The sequence below is a fragment of the Mobula hypostoma genome, chromosome 6 (assembly GCF_963921235.1).
Source record: "Mobula hypostoma chromosome 6, sMobHyp1.1, whole genome shotgun sequence".
Taxonomy (NCBI): Eukaryota; Metazoa; Chordata; class Chondrichthyes; order Myliobatiformes; family Myliobatidae; genus Mobula; species Mobula hypostoma.
Window position 1 is genome coordinate 8973104 of NC_086102.1, and position 26359 is coordinate 8999462.

Below are 26359 nucleotides of genomic sequence, written 5' to 3' on the forward strand. Positions count from 1 at the left end.
TGAAGGGGTATCACAACATCTTACAGTACCAGCAACCAGGTTCAATTCCTGCCACTGCCTATAAGGAGTTTGTACGTTCTCCCTGTGACCTCGGGGGTGTTCCCACAGTCCAAAGATGTACCGGTTGGTAGGTTAATTGGTCATTGTATATTGTCTTGTGGCTAGCTAGGGTTAAATCGGGGATGGCAGAGGAATCAGAATCAGGTTTATTATCACCAGCATGTGATGTGAAATTTGTTAACTTAGTAGCAGCAGTTCAATGCAATACATAATCTAGCAGAGAGAGAGAAAAAAATAATAAATAAAACATAATAAACAAGTAAATCAATTACATATATTGATTTATTATTATTTTAAAAATATTAAAATTGCAGATTATTAAAAAATGTGCAAAAAACAGGAATACTGTATATTTTTTAAAAAGTGAGGTAGTGCCCAAAGCTTCAAAGTCCATTTAGGAATCCGACGGCAGAGGGAAAGAAGCTGTTGCTGAATCGCTGAGTGTGTGCCTTCAGGCTTCTGTATCTCCTACCTGATGGTAACAGTGAGAAAAGGGCATGCCCTGGGTGCTGGAGGTCTTTAATAACGGACGCGGCCTTTCTGAGACACCGTTCCTTAAAGATGTCCTGGGTACTTTGTAGGAGAAGAAGCTGTTTCTAAAACATTGTCTCTTCATTTGATCCTTTTTAAAAGTAATTGCTTTGTGACAGGAAAAAAAGCCTCTGGGTTACTTTGCGCAAACACAATCAATAAAAAAGACCAAAGAGTCAATTCTGCGCTAGCCCAATAAATAAATAAATACTTGTCTTGAGTACCATCCTGCAAGAAAATGAAACTCTAGGTAGTATATGGCAACATATACATTCGGTGGTCTCCTTATTAGGGACACCTGTACACCTGCTCATTAATCCAAATATCTAATCAACCAATCATATGGCAGCAACTCAATGCATAAAAGCATGCAACATGGTTGAGACATTCAGTGGGCTTGCTGAACAGGATTGGATGTTGGACTGGGAATGGGGCCAGAGCTGAGACTGGCAGTTGGGGCTGTTGATTGAGTGGGTGGGGACTTTGGTATGGAGGAGCCTAGTAGTTTGGAAAGGGTTAGTTTGTAGCCTATGGCTGCAAAAGGGAGTGGGGGGGGGTTGAGATTGAAGGGGGAGGGTGGGAGACTGTGGAATACTCCAGAAGTAAGGGTAGCTAAAAAAGGGGTGCATCAAGTGAAAGACCTGAAGTAATGGGGGACAACAAATTGAGGAAAATGGGTGAATTGGAGGAATTTATAGTTCTGTATAAAATTCAAGGTCAGAAGGAAGGAGAAGGAGGATTTAGAGCCCTTAATCCTTTGAAAGTGGCTGCAGCATTATAGAACCAAATAGGTAAAGGATTCCAGGCCAAGATTTTGTCTAATGGATTGCTGAAAATTTGTTGCAAAGATATTGACCAATATAACAGTGTTAAAATGGTGGGAAAATTGGTTGTGAAAGTGGAGTGTATTACTCTGAAAGAAAGGAAGGGAGTTAAGGGGGTAGTGAATGGTATTTGGTCTGGCATAACTGAAAAGGAAATTTTGGACAATATTAAAGGTGGTTGAGTGATTGAAGCCAAATGATTAAAATCGAGAGAAGGTGGTAATTGGGATTCCCCTGTTCTTCTGGTTTTTGCAGGTGTTGTTCTTCCAACTAGAGTCTATCTTGGGTGCATGTCTTGTCAAGTTATAGAGAATACATTAGGCTTCTCTTACACTGTTATAATTGCCAGAGATTTGGACATGTTGCTGGTTCATGTCGAGGTAACAGAAGATGTATGAAATATGCAGAGGATCATGATATTAAAGCATATAAGGCAGCGGTGCCTAAATGCAGTAACTGTGGAGGGGAACATATAGTAGCATTCAGAGGATGTGAGTATTTTAGTAAGGCAAAGCAGATTCAGGATGTTAGTATCCAACAAAAAAATCATATGCTGAAGCAGTAAAGAAAGTTGATAGAGAGCAAAGGATAAGTAAAGAAAAGATTGGAATGATGAGGAGTCAGTTCATTCCAAGTTCTCCAACTATAGTTCCTTCAGGCGTGTTGTTGATGACTAAAGAGTCTTTTTTGGCGCTTGTTGTTGATGTACTGGTTGGGGCTAAAACTACAGCCAAGAGGTCGGATATGATAAAAGTAGTTGTTGGAGCTGCAGAGAGATTCCTTGATATAAAACAGATTTCACCGGAAAAATTACATGAGTATACAACAGACAAACAATCACTGAATACTTCCCAGTTGTTGGGATCAGAGAGTACAGAGGAGCTTTATGTGGATGAAGAAGCCAATAATTAGTATTTGGATGTTTTTAATATTACAATGGAATGCAAGAAGTTTATCTGCAAATGGTCAAGAATTAAAAATTTGTTGGAACTTTTAAAGACAAGTCTGATTTGATCTGTATACAGAGGGCATGGTTAAAGCCTCATTTAGATTTTGTGATCCCTGGATTTGATAGTTTGAGTGCTGAAAGAACAGGTAAATCTGGTGGAGGGTGTGCAGCTTTCATAAAAGCAGGACTCCAGTTTAGAAGACTTGATTTTAAATCTAACCTTGAAATTGTGGCTGTGGAGGTTTGGAGCTCTCGTGGTCAAATAACTTTGATTAACTTTTATAATCCAGGTAATATGATGTTACCAGATTTGGATGAAATTATGAGTAAGGTAAGATCCTCAGTAATCTGGGTTGGAGATTTCAATGCCCATAATTCTATCTGGGGTAGTGATAGTAATGGAGTGGTAATAGAGGAGTTTCTAGGTAAATACAACATGGTACTGCTAAATGACGGAAGGCCTACAAGATTTAATATTGTAAAGAATACTTGTAGTCACTTAGACTTATCACTTCCTCAAACTTAGTTAGGGTTGGGGAATGGGATGTTATGGACAGATACACACTAGGAAGTGATCACTATCCTACATTATGTAGATTTAGTAGAAATCTGATAGTAGAAGTTGAGGAGAGGTCTGCTAGGTATAATTTTTCTTTGGCCCACTGGGATAAGTACCAGGAGAAAGCTGTGGATATAGTAGAAGAGATTAATAGTGAGGGCTCCATAGATGATTGGATTGAATCCCTCTCTTCTATAATTGATAAAGTTGCTCAGTTGACTATTCCGCTACAGAATGTACTTAAGGCTCCAGCATTAGCTCTATGGTGGAATAAAAATTGTGATATAGCAGTAAGAAACAGAAATAGAGCTTACAGAAAATTAAGTACCTAGTGTTAGATAAAGTTATGGAGTATAAAAAGGAAAGAGTAGTAGCAAGGAGAGTAATTAAAAATGCAAAGAGGGGTAGTTGGAGAAGATTTTGTGGAACCCTGGGCCCTGAGACACCTATAAAGCAGCTATGGATGATCATTCACAATGTCAGGGATGTATAGGAAACCATCTATCCCAGCTTTGCTGGAAGGAGATATTGAAGCTGTAACCAATAAGGAAAAGGCTGATATGTTTGTAGAGGTGTTCCAAAGCGTTACACAGTTCTGGAGAGTTAGGTGATTTGAGAAAGGAAATTATGTTAAAGGAAAGTAGGAAATTGGACAGGAGTTTGGATAATAATAGCTTCATAAATTTGTTTTTCTCCCTTCAGGAATTGCAGGAAGCTGTCCAATCAGGTTCAAACATTTCTCCTGGTAGGGATGGACTGTGTTATGAATTGCTTAAGCATTTACATGACTCTATTAATAGAAATTTTAGCAATGTTAAATTCAGAGTGGAAAGAAGGAAAATTACCAGTAGAATGGGAAGCATGCGGTGGTAGTTCCAGTTCTAAAGCCAGGTAAGGACGTGTCTAGTCCTAGTTCGTATCGGCCTATAGCTTTAACGTCAGTACTTTGTAAAACTATGGAACGAATGGTCACCAACAGACTTGTTTATTTTTTGGAGAATAAGGGACATTTTGCTGCCTATCAAAATAGTTTTAGAACTGGAAGATCAACAATGGAATCTGTTGCCCTTTTAGATCATGATATTAAAAAAGCATTTCAAAATAGAGAAATAATGGTAAGTGTATTTCTAGATATTGAAAGAGCATATGACTCACTATGAAAGGATGGCTTATTAATTAAACTCTATGATGCGGGAATTAGAGGTAGAATGTTTAATTGGATCAAAGATTTCCTTAAGGAAAGGACAATTCAAGTAAGAATAGGCGGAACAAGCTCCAAGTCAGTTAAAATAGGTAATGGTACCCCTCAAGGAAGTGTCATTAGTCCAGTTCCTTTTAATGTCATGATAAATGATATCTTTGATCAGGTAAGGACAGGATTTAGCAAATCATTGTTTGCAGACGATGGTGCAATCTGGAAAAGAGGAAGAAACGTCAAGTATATATTAAGGCGGGTACAAAAGGTTTTAAGATCAGTTGAAATCTGGGCTAATAAATGGAGTTTCAGGATTTCTGCTAAGTCTAAATACATGATTTTTGGCTTTAGAAGAAAGATTCCTGATTGTGAATTGTCTACCTGATTCTCCACTAGGAAGAGTCGAGGTATTCAAAGTTTTTAGGTGTCTGGTTTGACGAAAGACTTACTTGGAGGGTTCATATCGATGAAACAATTCAAAACTGAGGAAGTTTTAAATGTTATGAGAAGTATTGCTGGATGCGACTGGGGAGCAGGGTGGGAAACTATGTACTTAATATATCTAGCTATGATTAGATCAGTTATAGATTATGGTTGTATTGCTTATGGTTCCGCTGCTATGGCAGTGCTTGGAAAACTTGTGCAGTCCAAAGCACTTAGACTCTGTTGTGGAGATTTTAGAACAACATCAGTCCCGGCATTACGTGTGGAGATGGAAGAAATGCCTCTACATTTAAGACGAATTCAGCTGGGCCTGCAGTATTGGCTAAACTAAATGGATTCAATCACAGCTGTCCATCAAAGTGTCTTTTGCAGGGGAAGTCCGAGCGCCAAAGTAAAATTAAAAGATAACCATTTTTAGATTTGGTTAATAACTGGGTTGTGAAATTGAAACTGTCTGAGGAAGATATAGTTGACCAAATTTGCTTGCCACCCGTCCCTTTTTGGCTGTTTCCAGAACCAGAAGTAGACGTATTCCTCCTCTTTCAGCTTCAGGGAAGCAGTGCAATTTCATCCGTGTTGATCACAAATGAATATTTAAATAATAAATGGGGATCTTATCTGAAGATTTTTACTGATAGCTCAGCAGACCCAGAGTGCAGTAGGGCAGGATTTGGGATGTATGTGTCTCAACTTGGAGTTAAGATTGGTCACCAGGTTTCAGATGGTGTTTCTGTCTTCGCAACAATTACTAGCAATCCTCTGGGCCTTATGGTGGATAGAAGATTCTTGACCACGTAGGGTTATCATCTGTTCAGATTCTGCTGCTGCCTTAGTCTATAAAAGGGAGTAAATCAAAAGCTCATCCTGACATAGTTATTGAGATTCTCTTAGTGCTGTTTAGAGTAGGGAAGATGGGTTGTGCAGTTAGATTTTCGTGGATACCTAGGCATGCTGGGGTGGAGGGAAATGAAATTGTGGATGGCACTGCGAAGTCTTCCTTACAGAGCAGGCAGTAGAAATTAGAGTTCCCCTAGGCAGAGCAGAATTGAGAAGTAGGATTAAAGTATAGAGAAGAAGTGGTGGTAGGAGGATTGGAAAAATGAATTAAGGGGCAGGCATTATTTTTCTAGTCACTCACCAGTTAAAAAGGTCTCAGACTGTCACCTTTTAAGTCATAGCGATATGGTGAAATTTACAAGACTTAAGTTGGGGCATTGTGGACTAAATTATTATTTAAAGATAATAGGAAAACATCCTACTGGATTATGTGACACTGGTAGTCTAGAGACAGTCCAGTATGTTTTGCTGAGCTGTAATCGATACAAAATTGAAAGAAACATGTTGTTCAAGAGGCTATCTGGCTTAAATTCTATTAAATCTTTGTTTGGCCATCAAGAGAATCAACATCTGATTGAAGAGTCTATTATTCAGTTTATACATGAGACTAGGTCGTATTTGAGAATTTGAGTTCCTTGAAGTTCTATAATTATGATGATGGAGGATGGACATTCAGTGTTGTTCAGGCAAACATCAGAATGAGGAAGAACTATGATCTAAGTTACTTTGACTGTAGAATGATTGTTGGTGCCAGATGGGGTGGTTTAAGTATTTCAGAAACTGATCTCCTGGGATTGTTACACATAACATTCTCGAACGTTTACAAAGAATGGTGCACAGAACAAAAAAATTTAAGAAGTCCAGTGAGCAGAAGATCTGCGGATGAAAATGCCGTGTTCCTGGCAGAGGTCAGAGGTGAATGGCCAGACCGGTTCAAATTGACAGGAAGGCAACAGTAACTCAAATAACCACACATTACAAATAGTACTCTGAAGAAGAGCATAACCATGAATGTACAGGAAACCACTCAGTGGCTACTTTATTAGGTACAAGAGGTATCTTGTGTACATACTTTCACTATAAATTTAATTTGACTTGATACAGATCAATTCATTACAACAATGCATTGAAGTAATAAAAGGGAAAACAATTACTGATTACAGAATAAAGATCAAGATTAAAGATTTAAAGATTAGTTTTATTTGCCACAGGTACATTGAAATACTGGAACATACAGAGTAATGCAACAACCAACATAGTTCACCATGCTTCCGGTGCCAACAACTCATCATTCTTAACTCTAACACCATGGGAATATAGGGAGAAACTGAAGTACCCAGAGCAAACCCACGCAGTCATGGTAAGAACATAAAAGCTCCTTACAGACAGCAGCAGGAATTGAACCCAGGGCACTGGGGGCTGTTATAACATTACACTACCTACGTGTACCATTTTTCTCAATGTTTGTATCACACAACAGCTTCAGCAGCACAATAGAGTGGATATGATCAAATACTGTTTTCCAGTTGGCTTCAGCACCAACTGCTAAATAAACCTAGTGACAACACTGCAGAGATTGGTGTCTTAGCAACTCTATACTCATCTGAAATGCTGTGACCTTTTACCGGCATGTAACCCATCTGCAGCTGAATATGATATTCTCCATACAACCCAACACATTGCCTTGTGACTGGCAGGCAGCCGTGAATCCTATTACAATGAGTCATCCAGTCACAGAGAACACAGCACAGAAACAAGCCCTTCAGCCCATCTATAAACTACTCTATTAATCACACATCTTCTCAGATAGAATTACTGCAATCTATAGCCTGTAACTTCCCCTTTGAAGTTGAGCTTTTGAACCACCTGTATGGCCTAGCAATTTTGTGGTGCAAACCAAGTCTCAAAGGTGCCAGGAGTGTTGCAGCATAGCTGGTGTGGACCAAATTGAGAAAGTTGAAGCCCGAATCTGAGAGCGGGGAATGAGCCAATGTTTGGCCATTATTTGAGCAGACTTGGAGGCAATTCAATGTAGCAGAACCGAGACAAGCTGAGGAGGCAAGTGCCGGCGAGACTGGAGCCCAGGTCTGAAAGTGAGGAACAACCTGAGTTTTGACCAATTTAAGCACTGGACCAGATTGAAAAAGTCTGGGTGTTGGGGTTGGAGGTGAGGGACGGGTTGATTGATGTTCAGCTCGCGGTTTGAGGTTTACTCGTCTCTGCACTGAACTGAAGCCATGGTCTGCAACTAATGGACTTCTGGATCAGCTGCAGTGATGACTGGCTTCGTGGCTGTGAACTCATTTTCATGAATTTCAATTCTGAATGTTATTTGCTTACTTTTATTGTTTGCACAATTTGATTTTTTTCTCTACCCATTAGGTGCTTGATGGTCTTTTTTTAATGGGATCCATTTGGTTTCTTTGTTTTGTATCTGCCTGTAAGGAGACAAATCTCAAGGTTGTATATAGTATACTTTATATATGCTAATTCTTCAATGTTATCTAAAAAAATTTGAAGGCATTTCTTCAAAACTTATTTTGCTTTCAAATATCTATTCAATTCCATTTGAGATGACGTAAGAGTAACACCCTTAATACTGACTTACTGCAAAGCACAACCATGTCCTGGCAAAGGCCAGGAAGGAGAAAGCACTCTTCCAAATTTCTACTTGATTGCCTTACTGATAACTTGGAGCAAGTCTCATTAATGTCAATATCCAAACCAACGGAAACAATATTTCATTACCCGTCCAACCAAATACTTCCATAGTATTACTTTTTCATTGGATTTAGTTCAAGTTTATGGTCATCTGACTGTATATACATACAAACAAATGAAACAACGTGGTCTGAACCAAGATGTACCCACAACATATATACTTTATACTTTATTGTCGCCAAACAATTGGCACTAGAATGTACAATCATCACAGCGATATTTGATTCTGCGCTTCCCACTCCCTAGATTTTAAATATTAAAAATACTAAAAATAGTAAAAATTAGTAAATATTAAACATTTAAAATATAAATCATAAATAGAAAATAGAAAAATAGAAAGTAAGGTAGTGCAAAAAAACAGAGAGGCAGGTCCGGATATTTGGAGGGTACGGCCCAGATCCGGGTCAGGTTCCGTTCAGCAGTCTTATCACAGTTGGAAAGAAGCTGTTCCCAAGTCTGGCCGTACAAGTCTTCAAGCTCCTGAGCCTTCTCCCGGAAGGAAGAGGGATGAAAAGTGTGTTGCCTGGGTGGGTCGTGTCCTTGATTATCCTGGCAGCACTGCTCTGACAGCGTGCGGTGTAAAGTGAGTCCACAGACGGAAGACTGGTTTGTGTGATGTGCTGTGCCGTGTTCACGATCTTCTGCAGCTTCTTCCGGTCTTGGACAGGACAGCTTCCATACCAGGTTGTGATGCACCCTAGAAGAATGCTTTCTACAGTGCATCTATAAAAATTAGTGAGGGTTTTAGGGGACAGGCCAAATTTCTTTAGTTTTCTCAGGAAGTAAAGGCGCCGGTGGGCCTTCTTGGCAGTGGACTCTGCTTGGTGGGACCAAGTCAGGTCATTTGTGATACTGACCCCGAGGAACTTAAAAGCTTTTGACCTTGCGCACCACCGATGTATATTGGGTCGTGCGGTCCGCTACTCCTTCTGAAGTCAACAACTAATTCCTTCGTCTTGCTGACATTGAGGGATAGATTATTGTTTTCGCACCATGCCACCAGGTTCTTAATTTCCTCTCTGTACTCAAACTCATCATTACCCAAGATACAGCCTACAATTGTTGTGTCATCAGCAAGCTTATATATTGAGTTTAATGGAAACTTTGCTACACAATCATGGGTGTACAGTGAGTACAGCAGGGGGCTGAGCACACAGCCTTGTGGGGCACCGGTGCTCAGAGTGATTGTAGAGGAGAGCTTGTCCCCTGTTTTCACAGCCTGGGTCCTGTCTGTGAGGAGGTTGAAGATCCAGCTGCAGATCTGAGTGCTAAGGTCCAGGTTCCGGAGGTTAGGAATCAGTTTATTTGGAATGATGGTATTAAAGGCAGAGATGTAGTTAATGAAAAGGACTCTTACATATGCGTCTTTATTCTCCAGGTGTTCTAAGGAGGAATGTATGGCCAGAGAGACGGCATCTGACGTTGACCTGTTGCTCCGGTAGGCGAATTGCAAAGCATCGAGTTTGACCGGTAGGCTGTGGTTGATGTATGCCATAACCAATCTCTCGAAGCACTTCATAGCAATTGATGTCAGAGCCACAGGTCGATAGTCATTCAGGTATGCCACCTTGCTCTTCTTCGGCACTGGGATTATCATTGCCTTCTTAAAACACGAGGGGATCTTAGACTGAAGCAAGGAACAGTTGAAGATGTCAGCAAACACTCCAGCTAGCTCACTTGCACAGGCCCGGAGAACCCGTCCTGGGACGTCATCTGGGCCCGTCGCCTTCCTTGGATTTATCTTCAGGAAGGCCCTTCTAACATCCTCCTCGGTGACGATGAATCTCGATGCCACCAGGTCCGGTTCATCTGGAGGGAGCGGGACGCTCCTCTTCTGTTCGAATCTTGCGTAGAATATGTTAAGTTTGTCAGGAAGAGAAGTGCCACAGTTATTGTTATTCCCAGCCTTTTCTTTCCATTCAGTGATCTCATTTAGACCCTGCCATAGTCTACTGGCATCCCTTTGCTTAGCCTGGGCTTCCAACTTGGCTCGATATTGCCTCTTGGCACCCTTAATGGCTTTCCGGAGTTCACGCCTGGATTCCGTGTAGCAACTGGTATCCCCGGACCTAAAAGCCGCAGCTCCAGCCTTTAAAAGGGACTTGACCTCATAATTCATCCAAGGTTTTGGTTAGGGAATACCCGGATCACACAAGCACATACATGAAAATATTACCATAAATAAGTTAATAAACTAAAAATCATAAATGCATGTAGTGTGCAGCACAGGTAAACAGTAAACAACTTGCTGTCCTAGTGACGAGCCCTCAGTAGAGGGAGGGTATTTATTAGTCTCACAGGCTGAGGGAAGAAGCTGTTCCACAGTCTGGCAGTCCTAGTCCTGAATCTCCTTCCTGACGGTGGTGGGTCACAGAGGTTGTGGGATACATGGTAGAAATCTGTAACAATACTTCAAGCTCTTCATTCTACAATGCTCACAGTAAATGTCAAAAATAGGGAGGGAGGGGGACCCCAGTGACCCGTTAGGCAATTTTTACTATCCTCCATAAGACCTACTCAAGCTTCAATATTTCAGTGAAAGATTAGCAATTCCGCTCCCATTTTTGTTCACAACTCTTGATCTACTTCCTGGAATCATTCTAATATTGGGTGTTCCTCATTCTCTTTATAATGAGTCGTACTATCCCTAAGCTGGTTAAAGCAGGCAGAAGCATGGTGCAGATAAGAACATTATTTTTTGCTCATTATTCCCTTTCTTGGACTATTTATGTTTGTAATTTACAGGTTTGTATGTCTCTGTTGCCACAAGACAACTGCACTTGAAATGGAGCATGTCCACGACTCATATTAAGGGGCCTGAGTCAGTAGAGCAGGGGTTCCCAAACTAGGGTCTATGGACCCCTCGGTTAATGGTCGGAGTCCATGGCATAAAGAAGGTTGGGAACGCCCTGCAATAGAGGAATACAGTGTGTGCTCTCTGGATTTGGTAAACATACCATGGAACTTTCCTAATTCCTATTCACATTTCCATTCTGACATATCGGTCCATGGCCTCCTCTTTACCCGTGATGAGGCCACTTTCAGAATGGAAGAACAACACCTCACATTCCATCTGGGTACCCTCCAACCCTCATAAATATCAATTTCTTCCACTGATTAAAAAAAAATCCCCCCCCCCTTCTATTCTCCACTATGGCCTCTTACCTCTTTTCATCTGCCTATTACCTCCCCCTGCTGCCCTTCCTCCCTCTCTTTCTTGGCTGAGTAACAAGCTTGCACTCACTGAAAGCATTCAGTTTTGATTGCCTCATTATTGGAAGCTTTACAGGGATGTAGAGGAGATTTCCCAGGATGCTGCCTGGATTAGAGAACATATCTTATGAGAATAGGTTGAGCAAGCTAGGGCTTTTCTCTTTGAAGTGGAGGAGGGCAGGTGGTTACTCAACAGAGGTGTACAAGATGATAAGAGGCATAGAACAAGTGGACAGCCAGAGATGCTTTCCCAGGCCAGATATGGTTAATACAAGGGGACATCATTTTGGAGGAAAGTATGGGGGGAGGGGATGTCAGAGGTAGGTTTTTTTTTAATTTACATGCAGCGTAGTGGGTGTGTGGTACATGCTGCCGGGGTGGTGGTAGAGGAAGGTACATTAGGGATATACTCTTAGGCACATGGATGATAGAAACATAAAGTACTATGGGAGAGTGAAGGCTCAGATTATTGTAGTGAATTAAAAGGTCAGGACAACATCTTGGACCTAAGGGGCCTCCAATGTGCTATTACAGATTTGTGGTGGTGGTGGGAGGTTTGTTCGGAGTTCAATTCTGACACCAGCGGTAAAGAGTTTATACATCCTCCCCATAACTGCGTGGGTTTCCTCTGGGTGCTCCAGTTTCCTGCCACAGTCCAAAGACGTACCAGTTGATGGCTCATTGTAAATTATTCTGTGATTAGGCTAGGGTTAAGTAGGTGAGTTGGTGGATGGTGTGGCTCATTGGGCCTGAAGGGACTGTTCTGTACTGTATCTCTAAATAAATAAACCAATCTGCCAATCCCAGTGTACTCAGCTTTGTTAAACATAAAGATATTATCAATAATCTTCAGATTATCTGCCTGGCATCGGTGGACCAACTGCTCATACGACCATCCACCACCTGCTCCCACGGCTTCACGTGACTCTGATCAGGGTGCTATGCAGGTGCTACACCCTGCCCAAGGGTGACCTCCAGGCTAGTGGATGGAAGAAGTGCTTTACTTTGGGTAGAGACATATCTCCACCCTGCCACCCACGTGCATTGTACTGCTGCCACAGAATGGACACAGAGATATAGCAGTTAGCATAGTACTGTAAAGCACCAGTGACTGGGGTTTGTAAGGAGATTGTGCATTCCCCCTATGACCACGTGGGTTTCCTCTGGTTGCTCTGGCTTCCGCCCGCGATACAACGACATATAGGTTAGGGTTAGTGACTTTTGGGCATGTGATGTTGATGTCAGCAGCACATCCTCCGACTTTTATACAAATGATGCTTTGATACATCAGACAAATAAAGCTATTCTTTAACCTTTCAAAGCAGCAGATTTTGCGGCATATGCCAGTGATAATAAACCTGACTCTGACTCTAGGTTCATTCCCTATTGTCTTTTAGTCTACTGGCAGACATAGCTATGGAAAGAAGGCAGTAGAATGGAATTGAGTGGGATCATAAATCAACAATGATGGAATAGCAGAACAAACTCTATGACCTCATTCTGCTCCTTTATCTTATGGTCTAATATACACACCCCCCCCACCACCCCAAGCTTCTGTGAAACGTACAAAATTCTTTCGCAAAAAAGGCCCTCATTTCAATTAACAACTAATCTGATTACTCAGAAAACATCTTTCACTAAGACCAGAATTTATATCTTGACTGACACAAACAGAACATAGAACTGTATGGCACAAGTACAAGGTACACTTTGATTACAGTGAACATGATACCAAATTAAACTAAATCTCTTCTACATGCACATGATCCACATCACTCTTTTCCAGAGGTTCCAGCTCGAGGTCCATGGACCCCTCGTTTAGTGGTAGGGGGTCTGTGGCATAAAAAAAATGCTGGGAACCTCTGCTCTATTCCATGTATTTTCATATGTCTATGTAAAAGCCTCTCAGAAGTGGCTGAGGCACGTACAATAGCATCATTTAAGAAGCATTTGGGGAGGTGGGGTTTGAAGGGATATGGGCCTAAAACAGGAAATTAGATCTAGCTGGGTGGGCATTGTGGTGAGCACGGAATCACTGGGCCAAAGGCCTGTATCTATGCTGCATTGCTCCATGAGTCCAAAGCAGTAATACTGTATCTACTTCCATCATTACCCATCAGCCAATTCCAGGCACCTACCATGTTCTGTGTAAATGAAACCTGCCCACACATCTCCTGCAAACATTCCCCTTCTCACTTCCTGCACATCCTCTACTATCTGACACTTTCACCCCGTGTATAAGATTCTATCCACCATATAGAACATAGAATAGTACAGCACATTACAGGCCCTTCGGCCCACAATGTTGTGCCGACCCTCAAACCCTGCCTCCCATATAACCCCCCACCTTAAATTCCTCCATATACCTGTCTAGTAGTCTCTTAAACTTCACTAGTGTATCTGCCTCCACCACTGACTCAGGCAGTGCATTCCACACACCCATCACTCTCTGAGTAAAAAACCTTTCTCTAATATCCCCCTTGGACTTCCCACCCCTTACCTTAAAGCCCTGTCCTCTTGTATTTAGCAGTGGTGCCCTGGGGAAGAGGCGCTGGCTATCCACTCTATCTATTCCTCTTTTTAATCTTGTACACTTCTATCATGTCTCCTCTCGTCCTCCTTCTCTCCAAAGAGTAAAGCCCTAGCTCCCTTAATCTCTGATCATAATGCATACTCTCTAAACCAGGCAGCATCCTGGTAAATCTCCTCTGTACCCTTTCCAATGCTTCCACATGCTTCCTATAGTGAGGTGACCAGAACTGGACACAGTACTCCAAGTGTGGCCTAACCAGAGTTTTGTGGAGCTGCATCATTACATCACGACTCTTAAACTCTATCCCTCGACTTATGAAAGCTAACACCCCATAAGCTTTCTTAACTATCCTATCTACCTGTGAGGCAACTTTCAAGGATCTGTGGACATGTACCCCCAGATCCCTCTGCTCCTCCACACTACCAAGTATCCTGCCATTTACTTTGTACTCTGCCTTGGAGTTTGTCCTTCCATATTTCTCTGAAATATCTATGCCATTCACATTATTATAAGCTTTTATCAGGTCTATCCTCAATCTCCAACATTGGATCCTCAAAGACATAACAAACCTTATTTGTTGTTACTGCTAATTTGTTGGTCCTTGAAACAACAAGAACAGGCTGTAACTTATTTATGTATTTAGAGATACACCCAAGTAACAGACCTGGCCCGACAAGCTTGCACAAACCAAATACAACCATGTGACTAATTAATCTACTAACCTGCACGTCTTTGGAATACGGGAGCAAAACTGGAGCTCCCAATGAAACCCATGCAGTCACAGGGAGAATGCACAAATTCCTTATGGATAGTGGTGGAGTTGAAAATGCTAGGCCACCCATTTTCATTCTACTTCCCATTTCCATTCCGACATGTCAATCCATGGCCTCCTCGACTGCCACGATGAGGCCATGCTCAGGTTGGAGGAGCAACACCTTACATTCTGTCTGGGTAGCCCCCAACCTGATGGCATGAACATAGATTTCTCGAACTTCTGGTAATGTCCCCCCTCTCCTTCACCATTCCCCATTCCTGATTCCCTTTCTCACCTTATCTCCTTATCTGCCCATCACCTTTCTCTGGTGCTCCTTCTGCCTCCCCCTTCCCCAGACCTTTATCTCATTCACCAATTTCTCAGCTCTTTACTTCACGCCCTCCTGGTTTCACTATCACCTGCCACCTTGTACTTCATCCTCCCATCCCCCCCATCTTCTTACTCTCATTTGTCCTCTTCTTTCCAGTCCTGATGACAGGTCTCAGTCTGAAATATCAACCGTTTACTCTTTTCCATAGATGCTGCTTGACCTGCTGAGTTCCTCCAGCATTTTGTGTGTGTTGCTTTGAACTCCCAGCATCTGAGGATTTTCTCATGTTTGTTGACAATGCTAGGGTTTACTACACAAAACGATCTCCAAAAAGTGGGCAATGGTTCAAGAAGGATCATCACCATTAACTCAGGAGATAGCCAACAAATGTTCACATTGCCAGTACCAAACAAATCACAAAGCAATAACACATGCTGTCAGAGCATTAAGAAGAACTAAACAAGGGGGTATTTTACCTGAAGAGCTTGCTGCAATAATTGGATGTCATTGGTACCCGTGACTTCTCTCAGCTGGTTTAGTAGTGTCTGTTGATGCTGGAAAATAAAAGAAAATAAACTATTACTATACGAACATCTCACAGTTCCCGTCTCCCTGGGCAGAACAACACTGGAGAAATTACAAATAACATTTTCAAGATGATAAAAGTACAGTGAACATGAATAGAACAGGATAAACAGAAGTAAAAGGTCAAAGTAAATTTTTATCAAAGTACATATATGTCATCATATACAACTCTGAGGTTCATTTTTTGTGGGTGTTCACAGTAAATACAAAGAAACACAATAGAATCAATGGACCACACAACAAGATGGACAAACATGTGCAAAAGATAACAAACTATGCAAATACAAAAAGAAAAAGAAATCTATCTTTGGCGCAACAGAATAATGCAATTACAAAGAAGGCATGCCTGTGGCTGTATTTCATCAGGAGTTTGGGGAGATTTGGTATGTCATCAAAGGCAAGAGCAAGTTGCTGCAGATGTACCGTGGAAGGCAGTCCAACTAGTTGCATCATTGTCTGGTATGGAGGAGCTACTGCACAGGATCAGAAAAAGCTGCAGAGCTTTGCAGAATCAGCCAACTCCAACATCTTCAAAAGGCAGTGCCTGAGAAAGGAGGCATCCATCATTAAGGACCCCTAACACCCAGGACATACCCTCTTCCCAATGCTACCATCAGGGAAGAGGTACAAGTGCCTGAAAACACACACACTACTTTTTAGGATCAGGTTCTTTCTCTCCACCATCAGATTTCTGAATGGACAATGAACCCATGAACCCCAATATGCACTTGGTTATTTTATAGAGCTTGCTATAAAATATGGGTTCATTTCCCACCGCTGTCCGTGAGGAGTTTGTACGTTCTCCCTGTGACCACACGGATTTCCTCCAGGTGCTCCAGTTCCAAACACATACAAGTTTGGCTTAGTAAGTTGTGGGCATGCTATGTAGGCACAGGAAGTGTGGTAACATGCGTAGGCTGCCTCCAGCATATCCACAATGCAAATAACACATTACAATATATGTTTCAACATACATGTCCAATAATGCTAAAGGCAATCTTTTCCCTACCAAACAGTAAGTACACAATGAAAGATAACCTCCAATACAGACAATTTACTTATAACTGTCACTACTTGAATAGTAATCAGCTAAATTTTAGTTAACGAGCACTATGCTTTCAAGGGAACGTAGTAAGGAAATGCAAACCAGTTCAAGCCCTTGATCAAAGTACTGTAGCCAGTTGTTGGTCAGTATGAAGTTACAATAAATAATTAACATATCAGTGCAATAATATCCTGTTTAGAATTTGCCTTGCCCAGCAAAGCTCTGCAAATCAATTTCACTGAGGAATCTTAGTGAAAAGGGGAAAATTAATGAAGGTACCTGAAATTACGGTTGAAGAACACAGTGTTCGATATAACGTAGCATATACTATGCTTGAATAGATCTGAACTGTGAACTACATACACACTGATAAATGTGATCTATGAACTGAATACAATTCTTCGCGGAATATAAGTTTTTTTTAAATGATTAGCTTATCAAGTCAATGAAAACTGAATGGCAAATCATGTAGGATAAACACCACACTCATCAGGAAATCAGAGGTGGAGAAGGCCAGTAACTTTAAGTTCCTTGGAATTATCATATCAGAGGATGTGTCCTGGAAATAGTACATAACTGCTATTATAAATAAGGCATGACAATGCCTCTACTTTCTGAGAAGTTCACACAGATTCAGCATCTCAGCTAAAACTTTGACATATTTCTATAGACACTCAATGGAGAGTATCGTGACTGGTTGCATCACGTCCTGGTATGGAAACACCAATGCCCGTGAACCGAATAACCCACAAAAAGTACCAAATATAGCCTGTCTATCACACGTAAAGCCATCCTCACCACAAACCAAATCTACTGCCACAAGAAAGCAGCACCCATCATCAAAGCCATGCTCTCTTCAGTAAGGAGGTACGTGATCCTTAGCTCCCACACCACGAGGTGCAGAAACAGTTATTACCCTTCAACCAACAGGCTCCTGAACTAGTGTGGATAACTTTACTCAGCTCAACTCTGAACTGATTCCACAATCTATGGACTCACTTTCAAGGACTCTACAAATCATGGACTCAATATTATTTATCACATTTTTTTGCTTTTTGCACTTGCAGTTTATCTTTTGAACATTATTTGTTCATCTTTGTGTGCAGTTTTTCATTGATTCTCCTGTGTTTCTTTGTATCTTTTAATGCCTGCAAGAAAATGAATCTCAGTGTAGTATATGGTGACATATTAACACCTTGATGATAAATATACTTTCAACTTTGAACACAGACCATTTGAATGGAATCAACTTTTTCAAGGATCAGCTTTATTCATCACATACACTTACATGTATTAGGAATTTGCTGTGGGTGTTGGCATGACGTGACAAAATACAGCATTCAAAAATTCTAAGGATTATATAAAAACTAAATTTAGAGGTTAAAGTATGGATATAAAATAAAATGCGCACAAATACATAAATATTTTCAGGTAGTTACAACGTAAATGACAACATAAAAGTGTTTAATAGTCTCTACAGTGGAGGGCAGAGAATGAGGTAAAACAGATAGAGGGGTTGGGGGGGGGGTTCTTACTGGAATGGTTGATCAGATTAACTGCCAGGGGGAAGAAGCTTTTAAGGTGGTGTGAAGTTTTCATTTTGATGGCCCTATAGCACTTTCCATAAGGGTGCTTTAGGAAAAGGCAGGCCACTTGCTGGTTGGGTAGTGTCTGCAATGACTTTTCTCACCCGCTTCTTTGTCCCAGACATAAGTAATGGTAGACTGCAGCCAATGACCTTTTCAGCTGACCTGACAGTTTGCTGTAGTTTACAAATGGCTGTAAATTCATTCTGATTTATCCAAACTCTAAGTGGGCTCTCTGTCACTTAGCTGAAAATAGCTGGCCTGAAGAGGCTGGAGCTGTTGATTTAACATTTATCAGCTGCTAATTTGGTTTCAGCAGCATGTCTGCAGATCACTTTTAAAATATTTTCTGGAGTGCATAATTAGTCATTTTAAATACAAACTCAGTGGTCTCAATGACAATTTCATTTCATCAGCCCTTAAGTAAAAGGTCGAGACAGACTCCTTAAATATGCTTTTATGTAAGACCATAGTGTTCCTTAAGGTTGTCATAGCTGGGGGTGGTAGTGGGAATCAGGTCCCACTACCCATTGCTTCCAATGCTGTGCATCACAAATAGCCTCTGACAACCAAGTCCAGCTCCTGGCCTACACAGGTGGCCTTGCTATTAAGCCCGGCGTAACCTTTTCTACTGACAGAAGGGACAAAGGCAGGTTACTGGTGCCTTAAAGCCAGTCACTCTGGGCAGATGGAGCTGGTAAGCTGTGGTTGACAGCTCACCTAGAAGGAAAACTGTGCTCTCAAATCTCTGTTGCCTCACAGATACACCCACTCATGGGGCAGGCTTCGGGAGTAAACCCTATGGGAAAATCCAGAGAAGGAGCCCCTAAGGCATTCCTACATTGAGTTCAATGCTGACCGGCAACGCCACTAGTGCTAAACTATATCTGTCTCTGCCGTTGATTTAGATTCATCAGCTGCATGGAGAGGGGGAGCCTGCTACATGGGCAACAGCTTTCCCTTCTTTTTTGGACAGCCCTGACTTGCGTATCACGTAGACAGCTGGAAAACAACGTCCATGGTCGACCCTGACCAACATTGGCCTCAAGCCCATAAGACATAGGAGTAGAGTTAGAACATTTGGTCCATCAATTCCTCTGCATTTTGATCATGGCTCATTCCTCAAGCACAATTTATTTACTTGTGCACAAGGAGAAGAGCATGGCCCCTGTCACCAAACTGTTCTAAAATTTGAACAAAGAAATTACATTTTTAATACAGAAGTTGATTAGATGGATACAGATAGTGGCTGTTTGGTACCCTTGCAGATGTTCAAATTTATTAAATGCATAATCAATCACTTTATGCTACAGGTAATAGCCAACAGAATCTCCACATTAAAGGCCAATAATATTTCAGAATTAGTAAAGTAACTGACCAATATTAAGTGTCACGCTAGAATTCTTCATTTCCTTCCTCATCTTGTCTCAGCATATCAAACGGCTCCAGCCACTCCTTTGCAAAGAGAAGCTATGCTCTTCAAAGGCTCCCTTGCCTGCAGACAGCAGACTCTCTGCAAACTATCCTTGCCTGGACGTTATCTTAACCCTTGCCTTGTTGCAGCTTCCACACAAGAAAAAATTCGAGTATAATAAGTAAAGCTGAAATGGTCACTCAAGGGAACACAATGGTATAACTATATTGAAGGAAGACACAGAAGCCCATGCATTTGCAGAAATAGGTAAGAAGGCTTGCAACTCATACAAGAATAGGTAAAGTACCAAGGATGGACAAATTTAACAGAAGACCATCATATAAAAGGCCATTAAAGGTGGGGTAGTGAAAAAGAATATAATCAGAAACGGTATACTAACCGTGCTTTATTATTTTGGTACCTCATATAAAGAATTAAAACTATTAGACATAGGAACAGAATTAGGCCATTCCATAATGGCTGATTTATTACCTTCTCAACCACATTCTCCTGCCTTCTCCCCAAAACCTTTGACACTCTTACTAATCAAGAACCTATAAACCTCTGCTTTAAATATACCCAATGACTTAGCCTCCACTCCTGTCTCTGGCTGTCTTCACCACCTTCTGGCTAAAAAAATTTCCCCTCGTCTCTGCTCTAAAGAGATGTCCTTGTATTCCGAGGCTGTGCCCCTAGTCCAAGACTTCGCCACTATTGGAAACATCTTCACCCCACAATCAAATTTCTAATTTAGTTCAAACTGAAGCTTAGGTCCTAAATTAAAAACAAAACATCCTTCTAAAGTATGGGGCATGAATTAGGAAGCTACATTAAAAAGGTACATCAGTAAACAGCCATGGAGTAACCTATAAAGAACCTGTGCATCATTTACAATAACACTGTTTACAAATCAGCCTGGCACTTAGAATGATCCAACTTCGCTCCTGGTTTAGGAAGACAGCTCCAAAATTCCTCCATTCCGCTCACTACAACTCAGTCTTCAGCTCCGTCTCAAACATGCCTCAACCACTCCAACTTTGCATTGAACCTGCACGCTTCAACCCTCAAGTCAGTCTCAGCTTCATTCACCTCTTCATTGTCTGCGGTGATAGTTTACCACTTCTTCACAGACAGTTAACAGAAAAGGTGTTATTAATAAAGTATTTGGTTGTATTTCTTGCTTTATGAACCACCAGTAAGCTGTCAACCATCTTTATTCGCATCACCTTAAACCAGAAGCATGCGTCTGTCCAAGAGTCTCTTAAATGCCCCTAACCTACCTGCCTCTATCAACACCTCTGGCAGCACATTCCACTCTGTGTGTAAAATACCAACTGCTGATATTCCCCTTCTACTTTCCTCTGAACACTTTAAAGTTACATCCCTTTGCATTATCATTTTTGACCTAGGAAAAATGTCCCTGGCTATCCACTCCATCTAAGCCTTTTACCATCTCCTACACCTGTCAAATCACTTCTCATCCTCCTTTGCTCCAGAGAGAAAAGCTCAACCTTTCCTCATTAAGACGTGCTCGCTAATCCAGGCAGCATACTGGTAAATCTCCTCTGCACCCTCTCTAAAGCTTCCATGTCCTTCCTATAATGAGGCGTAATTATAATAATTACTCCATGTGGTCTAACCAGAGTTTTACAGAGCTGCAGCATTATTTCATGGCTTTTGAACTCAGTCACCTGACTAATAAAGGCCAACACTCTCCACATTTTCTTAACCACCCTATCAGCTAATGCTGCAACTCTGAGATAGGCTTAGGTCATTCAGCCCATCGAGTTTGCTCTACCATTCCATCATGGCTGATTTATTTTCCCTCTCAACCCCGTTCTCCTGCCTTAGACCATGAGACCATAAGACATAGGAGCAGAATTAGGCCACATGGCCCTTCGAGTCTGCTCCACCATTTCATCACAGTTGATCCAATTTTCCTCTCAGCCCCAATCTCCTGCCTTCTCCTCGTATCCCTTCATGCCCTGACCAATCAAGAATCTATCAACCTCTGCCTTAAATATACATAAAGAATTGGCTTCCACAGCTGCCTGAGGAAAACACTTACACAAATTCACCACCCTCTGGCTAAAGAAATCCTTCCTCATCTCAGTTCTAAAATGACACCCCTCTATTCTGAAGCTGCGTCCTCTGGTCTTAGACTCTCCCATTATAAGAAACATCCTCTCCACATCTCCCCATAACCTTTAACACCTTTACTAAGCAAGAACACATCAATCTCTACTTTAAATATACCTCCACTGCCACCTCTGGCAATAAATTCCACATATTCACCACTTTTTGGCTAAAGAAATTCCTTCTCATTTCTGTTTTAAAAGGACACCTTTGTATTCTGAGGCTGAGCCCTCCGGTCATAGACTCCCTCACTATAGGAAACATCCTCTCAGTCCACTCCATATAGGCCTTTCAATATTTGATAGGTTTCAATGAGATATTGACTAAATGAATGGGCAAGATCATAGCTGGAACATGATCTGACGTCCCTTTAGTCAAATGTTCAGTGGTGCTCATCAAACAACATCAGCACAGATTGGATGGGTGGTGGCAGGTGGAAAGTGCTGAAATCAAATGGTGCCAATGAAACCAAACCCAACAAGACAAGGTGTCCTTCCAGGCACAGAAGGTATCAGGATGAACTTAAATGCGAACACAAGACATTTAGAGTGGTTTGAGAAGGACATGCTAGCACTTGAGACCCTACAGTGATATTCATGATGGCGTTGCCAGCACTGCAGAAATATAATAATGAGAGAGACTAATATGATCAAAGCCGTTTTATTTAGAAGTTACAAACCTACAAATTCGAATGTGGAATCTGCAATCCACTCTCTTAAGCTTCCTCGGACATTAAATAAGATCACAGCTAATTGACTGCAACTTCAACTCGATACTTCTGCTATCTGTGGTAACCTTTCACTCCCTTGCTTATTCTGTATCTCCCTTTGCCTTGAAATATTCAAAGCCTCTGTCTCCATTACTTGTTGAGGAAGAATACTCAAAAGATCAGATTCAGGTTAATATCATTGGCATATGTTGTGAATGTTCATTCAGAAATGGGATGGCACTGGGGAAGAAATGTCCCTGAAACACTGACTGTGCCTTCACACTTCTGTATCTCCTTCCTGACTGTAGCAATGACAACAAGGCATGACCTTGGGGATCCTTAATGATGGATGCCACCTTTTTGAGGCATCGCTCCTTGAAGATGTCTTAGATACTTTGGAGGCTCGTGCCCCTGACGGAGCTGACTGTAGCTTACTTCGATCCTGTGCAGTCGCACACACCACCACTCCCCATACCAGACAGTGATGCAGCCTGTAGAAATTTGTGAGTGTTTTAGGTGACATACCAAATCTCCTCAAGCTCCTGATAAAATATAGTGTAGACCCAACCCTCAAAAAAACTTCTCTTCATCTGCAAAGGGCTGCAAACTCAGCTAGCTTCATCATGGGCACTAGTGTCTACAGCATCAAGGACACCTTCAAAAGACAATGCCTCAAAGAAAAAGCAGCATCCATCATTAAGGACGCCCATTACCCAAGATATGCCCTCTTCTCATTGCTACCATAAAGCAGGAGAAACAGGAGCCTGAAGTGACATAATTAATGGTTTAGGAACAGCTTCCTCCTCTCTACCATTTGATTTCTGAATAGACAAAGAATCAACCCATGAACACTATCTCACTATTTTTGCTCACCTTTTGCACTACTTATTCAAAGTTCAAAATTCATTATGAAAGTACGTATACATTATGCAACCTTGAGATTAATCTCCTAACAGGCAGCCACGAAACAAAGAGACCCAAAAGAACCCATATCAAAAAAAGACCAAACACCCAATGTTGAGAGAGAAAAATCACCACAAGCAAATAGCCTTCTGAACTGAAGTCCACAAAGAGGGTCCATAGTTCAGCACAGAGTCAAATCGTGAAGCAACGATCTGAACCCTCCCATCCCTCGTTTCAGGCCATGACATACTGACCCTTTCAATCTGGCCCAGCGCCTACATCGCCGGCCAAACATCGGATTCAGTCACCCTGATACGCACTGGAGCCAAGACCCCGCTGTCTCAATTTAATTTCTCTTTCTTTCTTATTGTAATTTTTTTTTTTTTTTTTTTAAGTATTGCGCTGTACTGCTGAAGCATAATGACAAATTTCACAACATATGGCATAGATGCCAAACCTGATTCTGATAGGATATACACCTTCATTTTTAAAATGTGATTCCCGTTTAGATATATCCACATGAGGAAACATCTTCCCCAGAATCTCTGTCAAGATCAATCGTTCAATCCAGCCCCATGCTTCACTAAACCCCAAAAGATGAAAAATCTAGTTGTGTCCAACTTCATGTATAAGACTATATGGAAAGATTTTAATCAAGGTATGTAAGTTAAGGACAAAGATGAACTTATTCACCACATGTATTAGGAATCTGCTGTGCTATGTTGGAGCAATGTCCAATATAACACCACAGTAAATTCCTAATACATGCATATGGCGAATAAAGTTAACCCTTATTCTTAAGGGAGGTTCTCTTAAGAGCAAAGAAAAGAACAACACAAGAACAGGCTCTTTGGTTCACAACACCCGTGATGACCATGATGCCAATTTAAACAGCTCAGAGGATATACCTCACAAATGCAAACACACAGGATTTTGCAGATGCTGGAAATCCAAATAACATAATTTTCAGAGTGTTGTGGTGCTACGTTCATTCCACACTAACATATGAAAGTGAATGTAGGATAATATCACAGCAAAATAAGGGAAGACTTGAAGCTGCAGAAATGTGGTTTTTGAAAAGAATGATGAAAATATCATCAAAGGACAGAATAACAAATGAGTAAGTGTTGCGAAAAAAGAAGAGAGCAGATATCATCAATCCGGAAATGGCAATTGGAATTTCTGAAACATGCACTGTGGAAAGAGAGGTTCGATTGTCTTGCAGTGATGGAAAAAAGGCGCATGACATTCATGAGTTACATAATGGAATGGACAGGAAAATTTTGAAGAGCTTATTAGAGCTGGAAAGCCTACCACTGCCTGTAAGGAGTTTGAATGTTCTCCCCATGACTGTGTGGGTTTCCTCCCACAGTCCATGAATACATCAGTTGGTAGGTTAATTAACCATTATCAATCATCCTGTAATTAGGCTAGGATTAAAGTGGGGATTGATTGGTGGCATGGTTCAAAGGGCTGGAAGGGCATATACTGCATTGTATCTCAATAAGTATCAGCTTCCCCTCACTTGGCTTCACCCATCACCTTCTAGCCTGTACCCCCACCTTCTTACTCTGACATTTTTCCCCTTCCTTTCTAGTCCTGATGAAGGGTCCTGGCCCGAAACGTCGACTGTTTCTTTCTTTCCACAGCTGTTACCTGACCTGCTGAGTTCCTCCAGCATGTTGTCTGTGATGCTCTGAAAGCCCAGAAATCCTCACAGATGAGGTTCCCCTCCACTATCAGATGTATGAACCGACCGCCTTTTCCACATTCCTTCCTGCTGGTGTTACCATGTTCTCTGACCTAATTCTACCTCTTTTGATTATTCTGTTACTGGAATTTCTTGAGCCAGAGTGACGAATCTTTGGAATTTGTTGTCAGATGGCGGGGAGGCCAAGTCACTGGGTATATTTAAAGCAAAGGTTGATAGGTTCTTGATTAGTCAGGGCATCAAAGGTTATGGGGTGAAGGCAGGAGTACAGGTTGAGAAGGATAATAAATCAGCCATGATTGACTAGTGGAGCAGACTCAATGGATTGAATGGCTTAATTCTGCTCCTATGTCCTATGTTCTTCTTCAGGTTTGACTTAACCATTCTGTTCTGTGCTTGGTGTATTTACATCGTATTTATTATGCTTCTGACGTGAACTTCAAAGTTATCTACTTGTTCACTAGGATAACAGCAAGTCCCATCACCAAACCATTCTGAAGTTTGAACAAAGTGACATTTTTTACACAGAAATTGACTAGTTGTACAAATATTCTTCCAATAGAAACTGTGCACTTCTGAATCCTATCATTTGCATATTTAATACCAATCACAATACATATCACAGATGTTAATAACCAATTAAATCTAACTGCTTAAGGCCAATAATACCGGAGAATTAGTAAAATAACTGTTTCACAGTAAGTGCCGCCCTAAAATCTTTTGTTTGCATCTTTACCTTTGGTGGAGGTGTCTAGGACCTGAGGGCACAGCCTCAAAATAGAGGGACGCCAATTTAGAACAGAGATGAAGAGGAATTTCTTTGGCCAGAGGGTGGTATATCTGTGGAATTCTGTTTTTCCACAAGTAGCTGTGGAGGTCAGGTCTCTGGGTGCAATTAAGGCGGAGGTTGATAAATTTGTGATTAGTCAGGGCATGAAAGATTATGGGGAGAAAGCAGGACAATGGAGTTAAGATAGAAATGGACAAGTCAGGATGCAATGGCAGAGCAGACTTAATGGGCCAAATGGCCGAATTCTTTGCTCCAATGTCTTATGGTCTTTTTTTGCCTTGGTATGCTCAGTGACCTTGGTTCCCAGGTTTGAAAAAGGCTGTACAAGAGTTGGGCTTTCAAGGACCACATTCAGCCTGGGTGACTGCACTAGACCGTGTCAGCTTATAACCTTGACTGTTGCCGTAATGAACTTCCAGACACTAAAAGGCTGTGCAACGTGTCTGTGCTCTGTTCCATCAGCACACCATCTTAACCTTTTCCACGCTGCAATTTCCACACACCTTTGTGTATATGACAAGCAACTACT

The 26359-nt window shown here is 41.4% G+C and overlaps 1 protein-coding gene across 4 annotated transcripts in view; it reads right to left on the bottom strand.

Moving 5' to 3' along the window:
* Positions 1-26359, bottom strand: part of usp25 (ubiquitin specific peptidase 25) — a 243587-nt gene that overhangs the window by 204855 nt on the left and 12373 nt on the right. For all 4 annotated transcript variants that reach the window (XM_063050256.1, XM_063050258.1, XM_063050257.1 and 1 more), the window contains exon 2: positions 15428-15505. In XM_063050256.1, the coding sequence (XP_062906326.1) occupies positions 15428-15505 (78 nt within the window). The remainder of the gene's footprint in view (positions 1-15427; positions 15506-26359) is intronic.